This window comes from Larimichthys crocea, chromosome I, assembly GCF_000972845.2.
Source record: "Larimichthys crocea isolate SSNF chromosome I, L_crocea_2.0, whole genome shotgun sequence".
Lineage (NCBI taxonomy): Eukaryota > Metazoa > Chordata > Actinopteri > Sciaenidae > Larimichthys > Larimichthys crocea.
Genome location: NC_040011.1, coordinates 10,732,638 through 10,746,755, shown reverse-complemented (window position 1 = coordinate 10,746,755; position 14,118 = coordinate 10,732,638). Strand labels below are relative to the sequence as shown.

The 14,118-nt window shown below is 42.4% G+C and overlaps 2 protein-coding genes and 1 non-coding gene across 7 annotated transcripts; 1 reads left to right on the top strand and 2 right to left on the bottom strand.

The window, feature by feature from the left end:
- Positions 1–1,898: 1,898 nt before the first annotated feature.
- Positions 1,899–7,135, top strand: ankrd53 (ankyrin repeat domain 53). Of its 5 annotated transcripts, none has more exons than XR_003463101.1 (7): positions 1,899–2,015; positions 2,390–2,477; positions 4,073–4,272; positions 4,352–4,516; positions 4,591–4,708; positions 4,780–5,728; positions 5,812–7,135. XR_003463101.1 is itself a non-coding variant. In XM_027283806.1 (6 exons), the coding sequence occupies exons 1-6, from the start codon at positions 1,957–1,959 to the stop codon at positions 5,317–5,319; spliced, it is 1,158 nt and encodes a 385-aa protein (XP_027139607.1). In that variant the 5' UTR covers positions 1,899–1,956; the 3' UTR covers positions 5,320–7,135. The 5 variants fall into 5 exon arrangements, 3 of the variants coding, with proteins under 3 accessions (XP_027139607.1, XP_010751367.3, XP_019127145.2); XR_003463096.1 differs by having other exon boundaries at positions 4,780–5,751; positions 5,789–7,135; XM_027283806.1 differs by having other exon boundaries at positions 4,352–4,504; positions 4,780–7,135.
- tex261 (testis expressed 261) lies at positions 6,147–14,044 on the bottom strand. Its single transcript, XM_019271601.2, has 6 exons — positions 13,783–14,044; positions 8,693–8,772; positions 8,464–8,617; positions 8,270–8,337; positions 8,079–8,181; positions 6,147–7,503 (listed from the first exon to the last, which is right to left on the bottom strand). Exons 1-6 carry the CDS (start codon positions 13,850–13,852, stop codon positions 7,388–7,390), a joined length of 591 nt encoding a protein of 196 aa, XP_019127146.1. The 5' UTR covers positions 13,853–14,044; the 3' UTR covers positions 6,147–7,387.
- On the bottom strand, positions 7,630–7,702 carry trnak-cuu (transfer RNA lysine (anticodon CUU)). The gene has a single exon. It is a non-coding gene; the product is annotated as a tRNA-Lys (tRNA).
- Positions 14,045–14,118: the final 74 nt, after the last annotated feature.

The window sequence follows — 14,118 nt, the reverse complement described above, 5'->3', positions numbered from 1 at the left end:
TAATGCACCGTCAATACGAGCACACCAGGGATGTACGAGGAAAGAGCGGTGGACTACGTGGGAGGGTGGAAGTATCCATTTCTGCCATGCCTGCAGCTACTCATCTGCCTGTATCTGTCACAAGCTATTACATTGACTCAAACATAACACGTGTCACTGAAAATGCTGCATAAGGAAGAGGGCTTTTATACAAAGAGATGGAAGAACGGCAAGCAATAACATGCTGATGAAGGCTCCTCCACACTTTATTTTCTGATTCGAGCCTCTGTTTGCTCTATAATTTATGAGTTAATGAGGTTGACTACTTTTGAACCCACTTTAAAACATGAATTCAACTTATTTCAGTTACATTTTAAAAATAGACTCTAGATAAACACATTTCATGTGCTGTATTGAAGTGACAACCTCTGAAGTTGTGAAGTTTAACCTATAAGGTAGTGCAGTTCCTAAAACGTCCACTTGAGCCTGGCTATAAAACAAGTCAGTCTCCATAAGTCCCCATGTTAAAATGTCCCAACTTCACAGCAGAAATAAACATGTTTACAGCCTGGTACAGGCGTCATTCAACCCGCCTTAGGTCCGCCTGACGATCCACAACTTTGCCGACGTGCAGAAGAACATTTGTTCATTGTCATGGATAATGAACGAAAAGTAACTTTAAACACAAAAAAATAACAAGACGGCTGAAATGTCCTGGTGTAAAAAAACAAACCAAGAAAGTCCAATAAACAGAAGAGAAGCACCAAGACGGGACAAAGTACTGGGGAACGGGCACAAAACTAGAGAATGAACACAACCTGACACGACAGACCAAGAAACAGAGAGACGAAATACACAAGTGAAGACAAAGGTGAAAGTAATAAAGCTGGAACAGACATAATAGGCGGGAAACACAAAGGCAGGAAGTAAAGTAACACATGCAACAGAGGCAGGAAGAATTACAAAATAAAACACAAAATACTAGACAATAAAACCTGCTTTGATTGACAGGTGGGTGCAGTTACAGAGGCAGACGACTGTGGATGATGTCAGAGATACTACATCCATGTTATATACAGTCATATATATCAAAATTCCTTGACATCCAGAATAAATGTACCTTTTGTAAAACCGAACCTGAAAATGTAACTCATTTATTTCATGGTTTATATAGTAGCACATTTTGGAAAGAACTTGAGAACTATATACTGTGTAAAACAAAATTTAGGGAAAAAACATTATTACTTATTTTGAATACAAAGAAAAGAAACTATGTATTATTGTCAACTTCTATATTTTATTAGGGACATTTTACATCCATAAATCTAAATTTCAAGATCCATCACCATCATTTAAGCTATTTTTGATTAAAGTTGATTATTATTTTAAGTCTCTTAAGTTAATTAATCTATAATGAATATTCATGCAGATATTTTCAACCAATAACCTGTCACAACAGTTATAACCTGAACTTTATCTATATGTAAGATTGCAAGTCTGTCACATCTAAGTTTTATTTTTGCTTTTTGCTTTTGATCCTTATTATACCATCATGTAACTATGCTGGTGCTATATTACTATTGTACAATGTGAACTAGTATTCTTTATTTGTTTGTTTGTTCTTTCAATAAAGTTTGGAGAGAAAAAAAAGACTATGCACCACAACCAAGACAGAAAGCAAAATGACTTTCCTATATAGGCTCCTCAAATAAACATAAGTCTGCCCTTACAAAAAGATTTATGATTTAATTAACTGTTAAAAACTGAGCAGGGATACAAAGAAAATACAGGATTCTGTCCCTTTAACGCATGCCTCAGATTAACTAACATTAAACGGGTTTATTAGGGTATATATGTAACACATATACACTGTAAACTAATGTATTATTTCTAACTTAAAACACTTCATTTGGCTTTTTTTTGTTTTTTTGTTTTTGAGTTTTGTTTCTTGTCGGTAACCGCGTTTCCACGGCAACCATGGAGACTGTCAACAAAGCCGGTAAGAGCAGCAGGAGACGAGGGAGACGTAAAAACTGGTAAATAACTTTAAATACATATATTTTTCTGTGGGTGTAGTCTGAATTTAAACCTTTATATATTAGATAAACTGTCTGTTTCGAGGATTTTAATTCGTTATAAGCGCGAAGTTGATCCATCACAGGTCACTGCGTTAATGTGACTGACTGTGTCTCAACTCAAACTTTATTTATAAAGCACATTTAAAAACAACTGAGGTTGACCAAAGTGCTGTACAGGTTAATACATATAATTATACATATAATACCATAATTACAAAAGGTTCAGATAAATGCTAAGATATTTAAACTTGGTTTTTAGGGTCTGACAGACTGGTTCATGTTATGTGTCTAAACTTTAAACTTTCTTATCAACCCGACCCAAATGTCTGCAGTGAACTCACCCACAGGGCTCCTCCAGGAGGACAGATGTTTCCAGCTGTTGGGAGTCTGGAGAAGCTGGATGTCAGTGTGAACACACAGGTGAGCTGAAATATATTCCTCTGACGTAAAGTGTAGAAGAGAGGAAACAACAAATATTTAGTTATGAACAAATGCCACCGCAAGAGTACAGGTGAAACCTCACTGAAAATAAGGACAAGAAGACAAAGAGGAAGAGGAGGAGGTGAAGGAGGACGAAAAAAGAGAGGAGGAGGAGGTAGAAGAGAGAAGGAAGAAGAGGAGGAGACGAAGAAGCAGAAAGTAACTGGAGAAGGAGAAAAAAAATAGGAGGAGAAGGAGTAGGATGAGAAGAAGAAGGGGAAAGTGAAGAAACAAGAAAGAGGAGGAGGTGAAGGAGAGGAAAAAAGAGAGGAGAAGGAGGTAGAAGAGAGAAGAAAGAAGAGGAGGAGACAAAGAAGAAGCAGTAAATGGAGAAGGAGAAAAAAGAATAGGAGAAGGAGGATGAGAAGAAAAAAGGAGGAGAAAGCGAAGATGTGGAGGAGTAGGATGAGAAGAAGAAGGGGAGAAGATGAAGAAAGAGGAGGATGAGAAGAAGAAGGGGAGAAGATGAAGAAACAAGAAAGAGGAGGAGGAGGAGAAGAAGCAGAAAGTAAAAGGAGAAGGAGCAAATAGAATAGGAGGAGAAGGAGTAGGATGAGAAGAAGAAGGGGGGAGTGAAGAAACAAGAAAGAGGAGGAGGAGTAGAAGAAGAAGGGGGAGAAGATGAAGAAGAAAAAAGGAGGAGAAAAGGGAGAAGAAGAAAAAAGGAGGAGAAAATGGAAGATGTGGAGGAGTAGGATGAGAAGAAGAAGGGGGAAGTGAAGAAACAAGAAAGAGGAGGAGGAGAAGGAGGAGAAAAAAGAGGAGGAGACAAAGAAGCAGAAAGTATATGGAGAAGGAGAAAAAAAAGAATAGGAGGAAGATGAGAAGAAGAAGGGGGAAGTGAAGAAACAAGAAAGAGGAGGAGGAGAAAAAAAGGGAGGAGAAAATGGAAGATGTGGAGGAGTAGGATGAGAAGAAGAAGAGGAGAAGATGAAGAAACAAGAAAGAGGAGGAGAATAAATAAAGAAGGGGGTGAGGAGAAGAAGATGCAGGAGGAGAAGAAGGAGATGAAGGAGACAATAAGACGGATGGGTACAAGAATAAGGGATAGAAAAGGAGGAAGAAAAGGGAAGGTGAAGAAGGAGGAAAATAAGAAGAGAAGAAAGAAAAAGAGGACGAGGAGGACGAGAAAAAAAGGAGGAGGTAGAAGAGAGAAGAAAGAATAGGAGGAGACGAAAAAGCAGAAATTAAAAGGAGAAGGAGAAAAAAGAATAGGAGGAGAAGGAGTAGGATGAGAAGAAGGGGAAAGTGAAGAAACAAGAAAGAGGAGGAGGAGAAGAAGAAGATGCAGGAGGAGGAGAGGATGTAGAAGGAGCTGGAGGGGGAGAAGAAGGAGATGAAGGAGACAATAAGAAGGATGGGTACAAAAGAGGGATAGAAAAGGAGGAAGAAAAAGAGGAGGAGGTCAGCAAGGACGAGGAGGAGCAGAAAAGGGGACAGGGAGCAGAGTTCAGGTCTTGTAGGTTGACAGGTTCTTAATAATCATAGTATCAAACGACACTGCTGAGTCATCATTTTCTTGTTTCCTCCTTCAGGGTGAGTCAGCGCTCCACATGGCCTGTCTCCATGGCCACCTGGCTACAGTTCACCTCCTGCTGGAGTCGAGGCCGAGCTGGATCAACAGCAGCGATCACCAGGGTCTCCGACCTGTTCACATGGTCCTGACCTCCCAGAGCTCACCCAACACCTCGGCGTGCCTCAGATACCTGCTGGAGCACGGGGCCGACGTCAACGCGTAGGCGCATTAATGACTATGCTCACACTGAAAGATAATAACGATGAACCCGAGGAGTCATTTTGAATATTATTTCCAGCACCACAGATTCAGGGACGACGCCGCTGCACCTGGCTGCCTCTGAAGGTTTCCTGGACTGCACGGAGATCCTTGTACGAGCTGGAGCAGATGTTTCGGCCCAGGATAACGGGGGATGCACTCCTCTGGATTTAGCCCGCATTTGGTGCCACAGGAAGGTGGCGAGGTAAATTAAAATCTATAAAATTAAAAATAAAATTAGCTTTTTTTTTAAACAGACGTCTTGTGTTTTTTGTGCAGGTTCCTGAAAAACTGCACGTGGCAGGAAGATAAGACGAAAGAAATGCAGGAGAGGATGCTGGGTCAAGCCTTATACAGGGATCTTGTCGATATGAAACTGAACGATCCTGTTAAAAAGGCAAGTTCATTCAAAATACCACCAAACTGTGACAGAAACACATGTGAAAACATGATTTGTTCCCATTCTAGACACTTACCGATGTGAGGATGGAACAGTGGGCAAGCAAGAAAGGTCTTCCCCTCCTGAAGAACTTCTCCCCCAGAGTCTTGGTGAGTCGGTACCACACCCAGTGCCTCCAATCAGACGAGAACACTTCAAATCTAAAGCATCCCAAGCACCAAGCGGCAGGCCCTCAAGAGGACAAGAGCACCTCCGTCAAGCAACCTCCAGCCTTGAAACCCTGGGCCATCTTTATGCCGGAGAAGCCCTCCATCGTGCTGGACCTCCGGGACAGCGTCACGGTGTGGAGGGACAGCAGCAGCAGGCAGCCTCAGTACAACACAAAGTGGGACACTAGGCCTTGCCTCGCCCCTGACCTGTCTCTGGATGTCCTCGAGAGGGTGTTGTTCCCCAGAGAGTTCCCTTCGAGGATCCCGTCCCCTCGCTACTTTGAGCCGCAGGACATTGTGGAGGTCCAGCGCAGAGGATACCCCCAGGGGCGGAGGACGTCCCCCTGGACAGAGGTGGCCATGCACCTGGCTGAGGTGCTAGAACCCGGACACTACTGATCATCGCACCTGAAATGAGTAAATGTGCATTAAAACTCATCTGTAGTAACATATTTTGTATATTTTTACATCCAAACTTGTTTAGGAATCATATCCTTTGTTAGATTTAACATCTTTGTAGTTTTTATATCAAATAACTCGTATCGTAGACTAGCAGTGGCCTCTGTGCGACCTCACATCCAGAGTATCAACAGGCACGAAAGCAGACCTTTCCTAACAAAATATACTTCCGCCCGACAACTCAAGCTCAAAGTGACAAAATTAAAAATGCCACGGAGTCCAGACGCTGCGCCTCCGAATGGAGGGGGTGAGTGAAAGGTGAGAAAACCTCAGTGAACTGGGTCACCTGTCACAGATGTATCCCTGCACTTTCCACGATCCCCCTCAGGGAACCGACTCGGGGATCCAGGTGAGGGCTTGTCAACAGCATGTGTGTGTGCAACTGCGAGCTGTGGCCTGTCAGCTAAAGGTGTGTGTGTGTGTGTGTCACAGTTTTGTCTTTTTCCTTTAGTTCATGAAGCACTTCACACCTCCACGGGGGTCAAAGTGCACACTAGCCACAACCCGGTGCACCCTCTGAGGCCGAGCCATATGGGACTTGGAGAGCATAATGCCATTCAGCTCGACACACACACACACACACACACACACAGATATTCTTGTGATGTTGGGGTGTGACAAGTGTTAGAAAATCCATTGTACTGCAAATAAATGTGAGCACTGAATGGGTGAATATGCAAGATTTAATTGGAAATGACGAGAATGAGCACTTTTTTTTTTTTTTTTGCCTTTATTTCCAACCTGTGAAAAGAACCATTTCATCTGCGTTTTTTCCAACAAAATCTTCCTTTATTTTATTATACACTTGTGTGCATACCAGCCTACAAATGGATCGCACTCTGTAATTGGTAAAAAGTATTTCAGCCTTTTTTTTACTTTCATCAAACCACTTTGCGCAGCTTTTGTCCTCCGCCGACTCATTGCACAGGTTCAATCTTCAGTTTTTGTTTTTTTTTCCCATTTGTCTCTGATGTCAGGTTAACTCAACGATCAATGTACAAAAGAAGTCAGTCTGTTATTACTGTAAATGTTTTTAAAAAGACAGGCATGTTGCAGACTACAGCGCTGGTGATTAATGAAAAGTGTAGATACAAGACAAGAAAACAAAAAAAAAGTGCATTGTATCAGTGGCCACATGTCAGAGGCGTCACTCTATTAAAGGATGTTTAATTATTATTATGAATGAATCCTTTCCAATTGCTTTTACTAACCCTTTTTTGCTGCGGCAGGGTCACGTTTTAGAATCAGAATGGGACGTCTCCATAGATCAGATGCTGATTCCTTACAATTCAACTTCAGATTGCCCTTTGTCATTTAAAGCAATATGAGTAAGCACTTCTGTGGTGACCTAAGGCATTTTCTGTGCAGCTGGTTTACAAATCCAAGCATGGACGTTAGATTTTTTGCCAAAAAATGCCTTTAAGCTGTCGATCGAACCTTCAACTGAGGAGATGTAGAGCTGTGTTTTGTCCCTGTAGTGCTACTTTGTGTTTGAATCATGATGAAGTGTGAGCAACATGACAGAAAAAAACAACAGGTGTCATCTGAAGAAGAAACGTAAGAAAGAAGGATTTATCTGCTTAAGTCAAAACTGTTAATTTCAGACCCCGCACGTATCACATTTTTATACCAAAGCTTACAAAATGGTGGAGTCCAATGAGTCGATTAGAAAGCGTTGCGCTACAGACGAGATCCCCTAAGTGAGGTCTCTGTTAGATGTTGTTGGCAGTCAGTACAGACGGACAAAAAAAAAAAAGACAAAGAGAGACGAACGTGGCCTGTGTAAACTCGTCGGGGCTCGTCCAGCAGGAAGCTCTGTTCTGTTCATTGGTCCATCCACTCTGTGTGTGCTCTTCTTCCAACTTTGGCCACTGCTTCGTTTTAATCCCAACCAGAAAAACTAATTTTTCCGTAGTCCTTCCTGCTTCCCACGTTAATCTCCAACACATACACAAACTCACAAACCCCAGACGCCCGAGGCTGCACCCCCCCCTCGAGTCTTAGCTCCTCAGTACATTTTCTGTCGGCTGGGCAGCACTGCCTCCTTGAGGAAAGAGAACACGAGGAGGATCCCAGACCTCTTCCCCCGCTTGCCCTTGGTGAAGTAATTAGACACCACGTCATCTAAAAAAATAAGGAAATGTGTTAATAACACCAACATCTTTATCCACTTATTATATGCTTTGGAAAGTCGCTGGAAGTTTTGTATAAGACAGATAAAATTACAGAGTGATATAGAAAAAACAAGTGCGCCCAACGTGGGGCTCGAACCCACGACCCTGAGATTAAGAGTCTCATGCTCTACCGACTGAGCTAGCCGGGCTACAAATAGGCCACGTGATCTCTGTGGGTCAAAACTGTAATTCATCAACCGGCCACTTGAGGCTGACTACAGAAGGAGTTCATCTCCATAAGGACCCATGTTAAAATGTCCAACCAAGTCTCCATCACATCATTAAATTGTCTTCCTTCTGCTGGTTTTGACAGAAGTTTTGCACAGGGTGTTTTATTTTGAAAATCGACTGGATTCTTTCTGCCGTTTCTGTGTCCGACCACACCAGCTCGAGTTTCTCTGTGCAAATTAACATCAGTCAAAACCAGAACATCTGTGTACTCTCGGTGGAGCTGAGAAGAGAGATGGACCGCAGGTTTCAGTACTGGTTTCACTGGTTTAAAAAAAAAACAAAAACAAAACTCACCTCCTTGCTGCATGGTGGACGGAAGAACGTTTTCTCCCGCTGACAGTGACACAAAAAAGGCGAAGGGGATCACCCACAGGCAGATGGTGAAGTATGCCAGCACCTTGATGCCAAATGAAAGATTATAAGACAACTATACAAGACACTACATCAAAGACGGTTCGTGTATCATATATCTGAGATGAAGTTACCTCTGAGAATGGATAATACTCTTGTGCAAAGTACTGGAAGGCCATATAATGGTTCACCACCACCAACACTGAGTGAAAGCAAAAGAAAAGACACAACGTTGGATAAAAGAAAGCATCTATATTTCCTTCCTTCCTTCATCATGTTTAGGTGATGCTGATATCAACAGCTCAGAGCTGGTGTCTGTCATACGTACCACAGGAGAGGATGAAGTTTGGAGAGCTCAGCAGTATGTAGGGGAACGTCTGCAGGAGGCCGAAGTACACCAGGTTGGTGAAGAGGCCAATTCCCACCATAAACACTGGGAAGCCTTCAAAAATGTAGAGACCTGCCAGCACACCTGTCGAGAACTGAACACATCCACACAGGACGTTAACTGGAAATATTTCACCGCCCAGAACAAGTGCACGAGGACAATTACTCACCATTATCATGTACTTTATTATTCGACTGGTGGCTACTGTGTATTCTTCTATTAGTTCTGCCAAGTAGTAGAGGCCAGCAGCTGAGCGAAGACAAGCAGAGAGTGATGAGCAACATAAGCAGCATCTGTGCTGGAAATCAACTCAAAATTAAGATTGCAATGCACCATACAATGGATGAATAGTTTTTGTGGGCATTACTAAAATGATCCTCAATGGAAATTATTGTTCTGTACTGTTATAAAAATTAGGAGTGTACTGGGGTGCAGATGTTTTAACTCTTATAGAGTGTGTGTGTGTGTTTTCTGTCTTTTGCATGTCTCGCCCACTCCCCTTGTCTGCCTTGTTTACTGAGGCTGGCAGATGATTAAAAAATAGTTTAAGGACAAGAGAGACAGGTTAAGGGAAGTGTCAATTTGGACAAGAAACATAATGTTCATTACTAAGTGGAAAACCAAAAAAAGGAAATTGTTCGTGGGGAGATGTACGAGACAGCCCATTTTTAAAAAATGTATAAGAACCAACTGTTAGAGCTCCTCGAGGAGCCTTTTCTCTGTAACCCCTTTGTGAGTTGCACTGTGAAATGCTCCTTCTTGTACAAGAATAATAAAATCAACTTAAACTTTGATACTCTGAATCCAGTCCTACTTATTCAAGGGTCCTTAAAAATTCTCGTAACACGTACCTCGGTTTTAGGAACATTAAAGTAACATTGTGTAATTTTTGTACCATGAACAGATTTTAAATCATGTTTGATGCTACACTAACTTGTAATCAGGAGAAAGGTGACTCCGGGTACGATCACACACAAGAAGTACGTAACGCTTTGCGGCACTAAGTCACACACAACAAACTATTTCATTGATTTTGGTGAAACTGCTGTGATTTACAGAGTTTCCTGATGGACAGTGAAGTAAACCGCTGCCAACTGTAGCTGCTGTTAGCTCAGTTTGTTAGCCGGGCAGCCCCCGGACTAAGAGCACTGAGGGAGTGTTAGTGTTTGTACCACCAGGTGTTTTGAACCACCGGGAACAAGAAGAAAGAGGAGGTTTGAGGAATGCTGATGGGAACTGTCGTGCCAGAACAGGAGCTGAGCAAGTGGGCAATGTAACCGAGGCGAAGATACCTAAGAGGACGTTGACGGAGGAAAGAGAGTGAACAAGAAAGAAGCTTTGACGCCGAGTCAGTAATATTAGCCGGCTAATACAGATTTTTATTCAAGGTTTTTCAGATCAGTAAATAATTTATTAAAGAAGTAAATTAGAGTGTAAATGTGAGCAGACATTCAAGGCAAACTTGTCCTCTATTGTTAGTGCTAAAGACAAATTTCACTTAGCGCCCATTGAAGTATTGAGATTCAATATCTTGCCCTAGTCAACAGCCAAGGCGAAGCAACAGAGCGGCCAGATAATATCAGTTCAATCGGGTAATTTAATAAAAGCACACCAGCAGCACAGACATGACCCACAGTAACAGAGCCCATGTGGAATGAAGGCCAAACACAGCCAGAAAAGAGGTGAGCAATTGTTCAAACTCGTCTAAAACGTGTACGCCAGAAGGCTGAGAAGGCGACAGCTCACAGAGAAGAGGCCCATGGGAGAGTCTGAGAGCTTTACCACACTAAAACAACCTTCACTTTCCCAAAACACGGAGTCAAAAGAGAAGAATGGCCACGATAAATTGCCTTGTGCTTTTGAACTCTGCGTTTGTCTGTTAGCAGACAGACACTTTAATCTTTGTTCCTCCTCTCGGCACCGGACAGCTCGCCACAATAAAACAACCTATGAATAAGAAATGCTGCAACTTAATAATCACTTAATGAACACACAGTATAAAATAAATAAATAAATGAGGATTATAATTGGACTATGCTGAACAGAAACAATCTTTATTGTTTGACGGGTTAAGATGACACAGCTAACAGTCTGCATTATCCTTAATTGCACTGGTTGATAAGGTGTGAATCACAGGTTACAGATGCTCTCTCACCTGGTTTTGATTACAGTATCACTGTTGCAGCTTATGAGCAGGAGGGGGCTCCTAAGTAAGACAGTACCACTGTTTACAAAGGGTTTATTGACGGTTGTAAGAGCCAGTTAAGTCACGCATATTTATGTGCAAAGTCAATGTGTATGTTAAATAGTTAAATTATTGCAGTTTGCGACCGATCATCCCACAACTCAATTACTGTAACGCCTTCCCGACATGTGTGCGGCTGGTTTTCAATCAACCCAAAAGGTCACGTTACCCCGCTGCTCAGCGAGCTCCACTGGCTCCCTGTAGCAGCCCACATTAAATTCAAATCTCTATTGCTCGCCTACAAAAGTAGTCTCCACTTCTCCACCTACTTGAATACAAACATTTGTTACCTCCTCCAATGAACGACGCCTGACTCTGCCACCCGTACGCTCGGGGCAATCCAAACTTTTCTCGCCTGTTGTTCCCCGTTGGTGGAACGTCCTACCAGTTCCCACCAGATCACAGCGTCTCTCTCTACTTTCAAAAACCTCCTGAAGACCTCCAGCTCTTCAGAGAGGACCTCCTCTCCAACACGACCAACAACTCAACATGTTACATCTACTTATTGCTGCACTAACATGTCCTTGTCACACTGTACTTTGCTTTTAATAAGCGCCACTTGAGTCATGCATCTTTATTTGCTTAAAAAAGTCAAAACAGTAATGACATCATTGTCATACAGTGTCTTGCACTTTGTGACAGGTACAATAACACTGTGTGTGTAGATAAGCTTGGTACTACAACATGATAAGAAGTCAGCTGAGTCACGGATCGACACAACTTTCTGATGTGTCATCGTGTATCCATGTGAGGTACAGCGCCGAATCGGAACATATCATCGGGTTGATATGTATAAATAACTTTAAATAATTGCTCAGGTTTCAGATTATAAAGTCAAAATAAGATACACTCTGCATCGACAGATAACGCCTTAATCTTTTACAGGTCAGTTATAAACTATTAATAAAAGCTGGCAGGTTGTGAGCGATCATTCCGGCTTTTATTCTCTTTTTTATTAGTTAATGACGCAGCGAGAGATGTCAGTAATCCCCTGATAAGTGTCCTGTAGTATGGCAGCAAAGCAAACGTCACGCTCGAGCTGAGAAGACTAAGGATGTAACGATGCGTCGCAAAATCGGTACGAATGCGTGACGATTCGCGATTCTTCGTGAATGCGAGAGAAGCAGGATATGTTCTTTTTGTTCTTTTTTTAAAATTAGAAATAGGTTATCTTTAAAAAAAGTCACTGATTCATTTGTTCAACGTCAGGCGTCAAGTCACGTAAATTTACGTCACTACGTAGGAACGGAGCACAGAACAAGGGAAGACGTGGTAGACGGTAGAAAATAGCTTTGAAACAGAGGATGCGAGGCGTTTTGGATTCCCTATATACACAAATACAACCGTGAGAAATGGACAGACAAGCGTGTAAATATTGCAGAGACTGCAACATATAGCGGCAACACGAGCAACATGCAGCAGCAGATCAGCCGCCAAAGTAACGTTACGCCACCTTGTGAGCGAAAACTGCACATTACAGAAGTTAACAGCAGTTTACTGTGAGACTGTTTCTAAAGAAAGGAGATATTTGTCATGTGTTTTGTTGTTTAAGATGTAAGTTGCACTTTATTTAAAAGAGAACACAAACTGTTTGAGAGTTTCTACAAATAAAAAGATCATTTTATTTGGTTATGATTTGTCTGTAGCTCATTTTGATTTAAAAAAATAAATAAATCGTGAACCGTATCGAGTCGTGAGTTGAGTGTATCGTTACACCAACAGAAAGCTGTTCTTCACCTTGGACAGGTGTTACCTCATTAGAAACATCACTGGATATAAAGTTTTTTTTTTTTTTTAAAACAGGGTTCCCACACCTTTTTCATGAACAAATTCAAGCACTTTTCAAGCACCAGTTTTTCCATTTTTCCAGCACCTTTAAATAGGTAGCCTACTAGTTTGCCATGATGGTCATGGGAAGCGCAGCGGTGCCACTGTATGGCATAATAATATGGGTCTAATTAGCATTATTTCATATGGTGGTAGATTGACTGTTTTGATTTTTAACTAATTGTGAATTGCTTTGTATCCTCAGCTTGTGAGCGGTGTATTTCTCGGCAGAACACCGAGCGAGTATGATAACTGAGTTCTGCATGTAAAGGCATCGGATCAAGCGCGTAGGAAACATTTTTGTTTTCTCTTGGTTTATTGAGATAGACGTCACAAAAAAATTCAAGCATTTTCACAACCTTGAAAACACTGAATTGAAATTCAAGCATTTTCAAGGAATTCAAGCACCTGTGGGAACCCTGTTTAAAGCTCAGCAGCTGTGAAACTGAAGGATCACTGACACCCAGCCACACCTGACAGCTGCAGCCGGCTGTGACGTGGCCAGGTAACAAACCTGACAACGTGGACAGACACAGACAGAGACAGAGACAGACAGACAGACAGACAGGTGAGGGAAAACAGAGTTTGACAACTGCAAACTTTACTCTGACTTCTGAACACAGCAGGTGTTTGTGTTACCTGATGTAAACAAATACCCCCGAGCTAACGACAGGTACACCTGAAGCAACACCTGGCTGGCTCATATATTTAAACTGCTCAGGTCTTGTGACCACAGTGAAGTTATCAGCTGTGTTTGATCGGTTTGTATCGATTAATCAAAAGAAATAAAGAAAGGAGAGTAAGTGCTAGCTCTGTTAGCACCTGATAAAAGTGACTCCCATGCCTCAGGTGAAGTATTTAAAGAGGAAACGATGCCAACATCTACCCGTGATGTGTACAGGTACTTTAACTCAGTAGTATAAAGTGTGAAAATATGTAACTTAAAGATTTAAAAGCTGAGAAAACAACATATCGCCTTCGTTCCTGCTAAGCTAAGCTAAGCTAAGCTAAGCTAAGCAGTACTTCGTGTACTTGTTCTTGAAGTATTACTGCGTGTACTCGTGTTTTATTGTACTAATACCACATTACTCAGCGTTAACACACTCTCACACGTTAAACGGTGCTAACCTGAGCCCGCTCGCGTCAGCAGCAGGCGGATAGCAGCGTTAGCAGCTGAGCTTACTCACCTATAGCGAGAGTCACGAAGGAGATCTGGACCACCAGCGACAGCCAGCTCAGCAGGTAAATAAACCACATCTCTCTGCATGTGAACACCACGACACGCTCACTGAAGATGAAACAAGGAGGAGGAGGAGAGGAGGAGAGGAGGAGGAGAAAGCAGCTAGCTGGCTGCTAACTAGCACAACTAGAGGGAACCGGTCAAAGTTCCTCCACCCCCCCCGTGTGTGCGTGTGTTCACAGGCCGAGGAGAGCAGCGCAGAGGGCGGCCTGAGTCCGGGAGGGAGAGGGGGTGGTTCGGTTATAGCGCCAGCTGCGGCTGGAGGGGAAGTGCAGGTAAACCA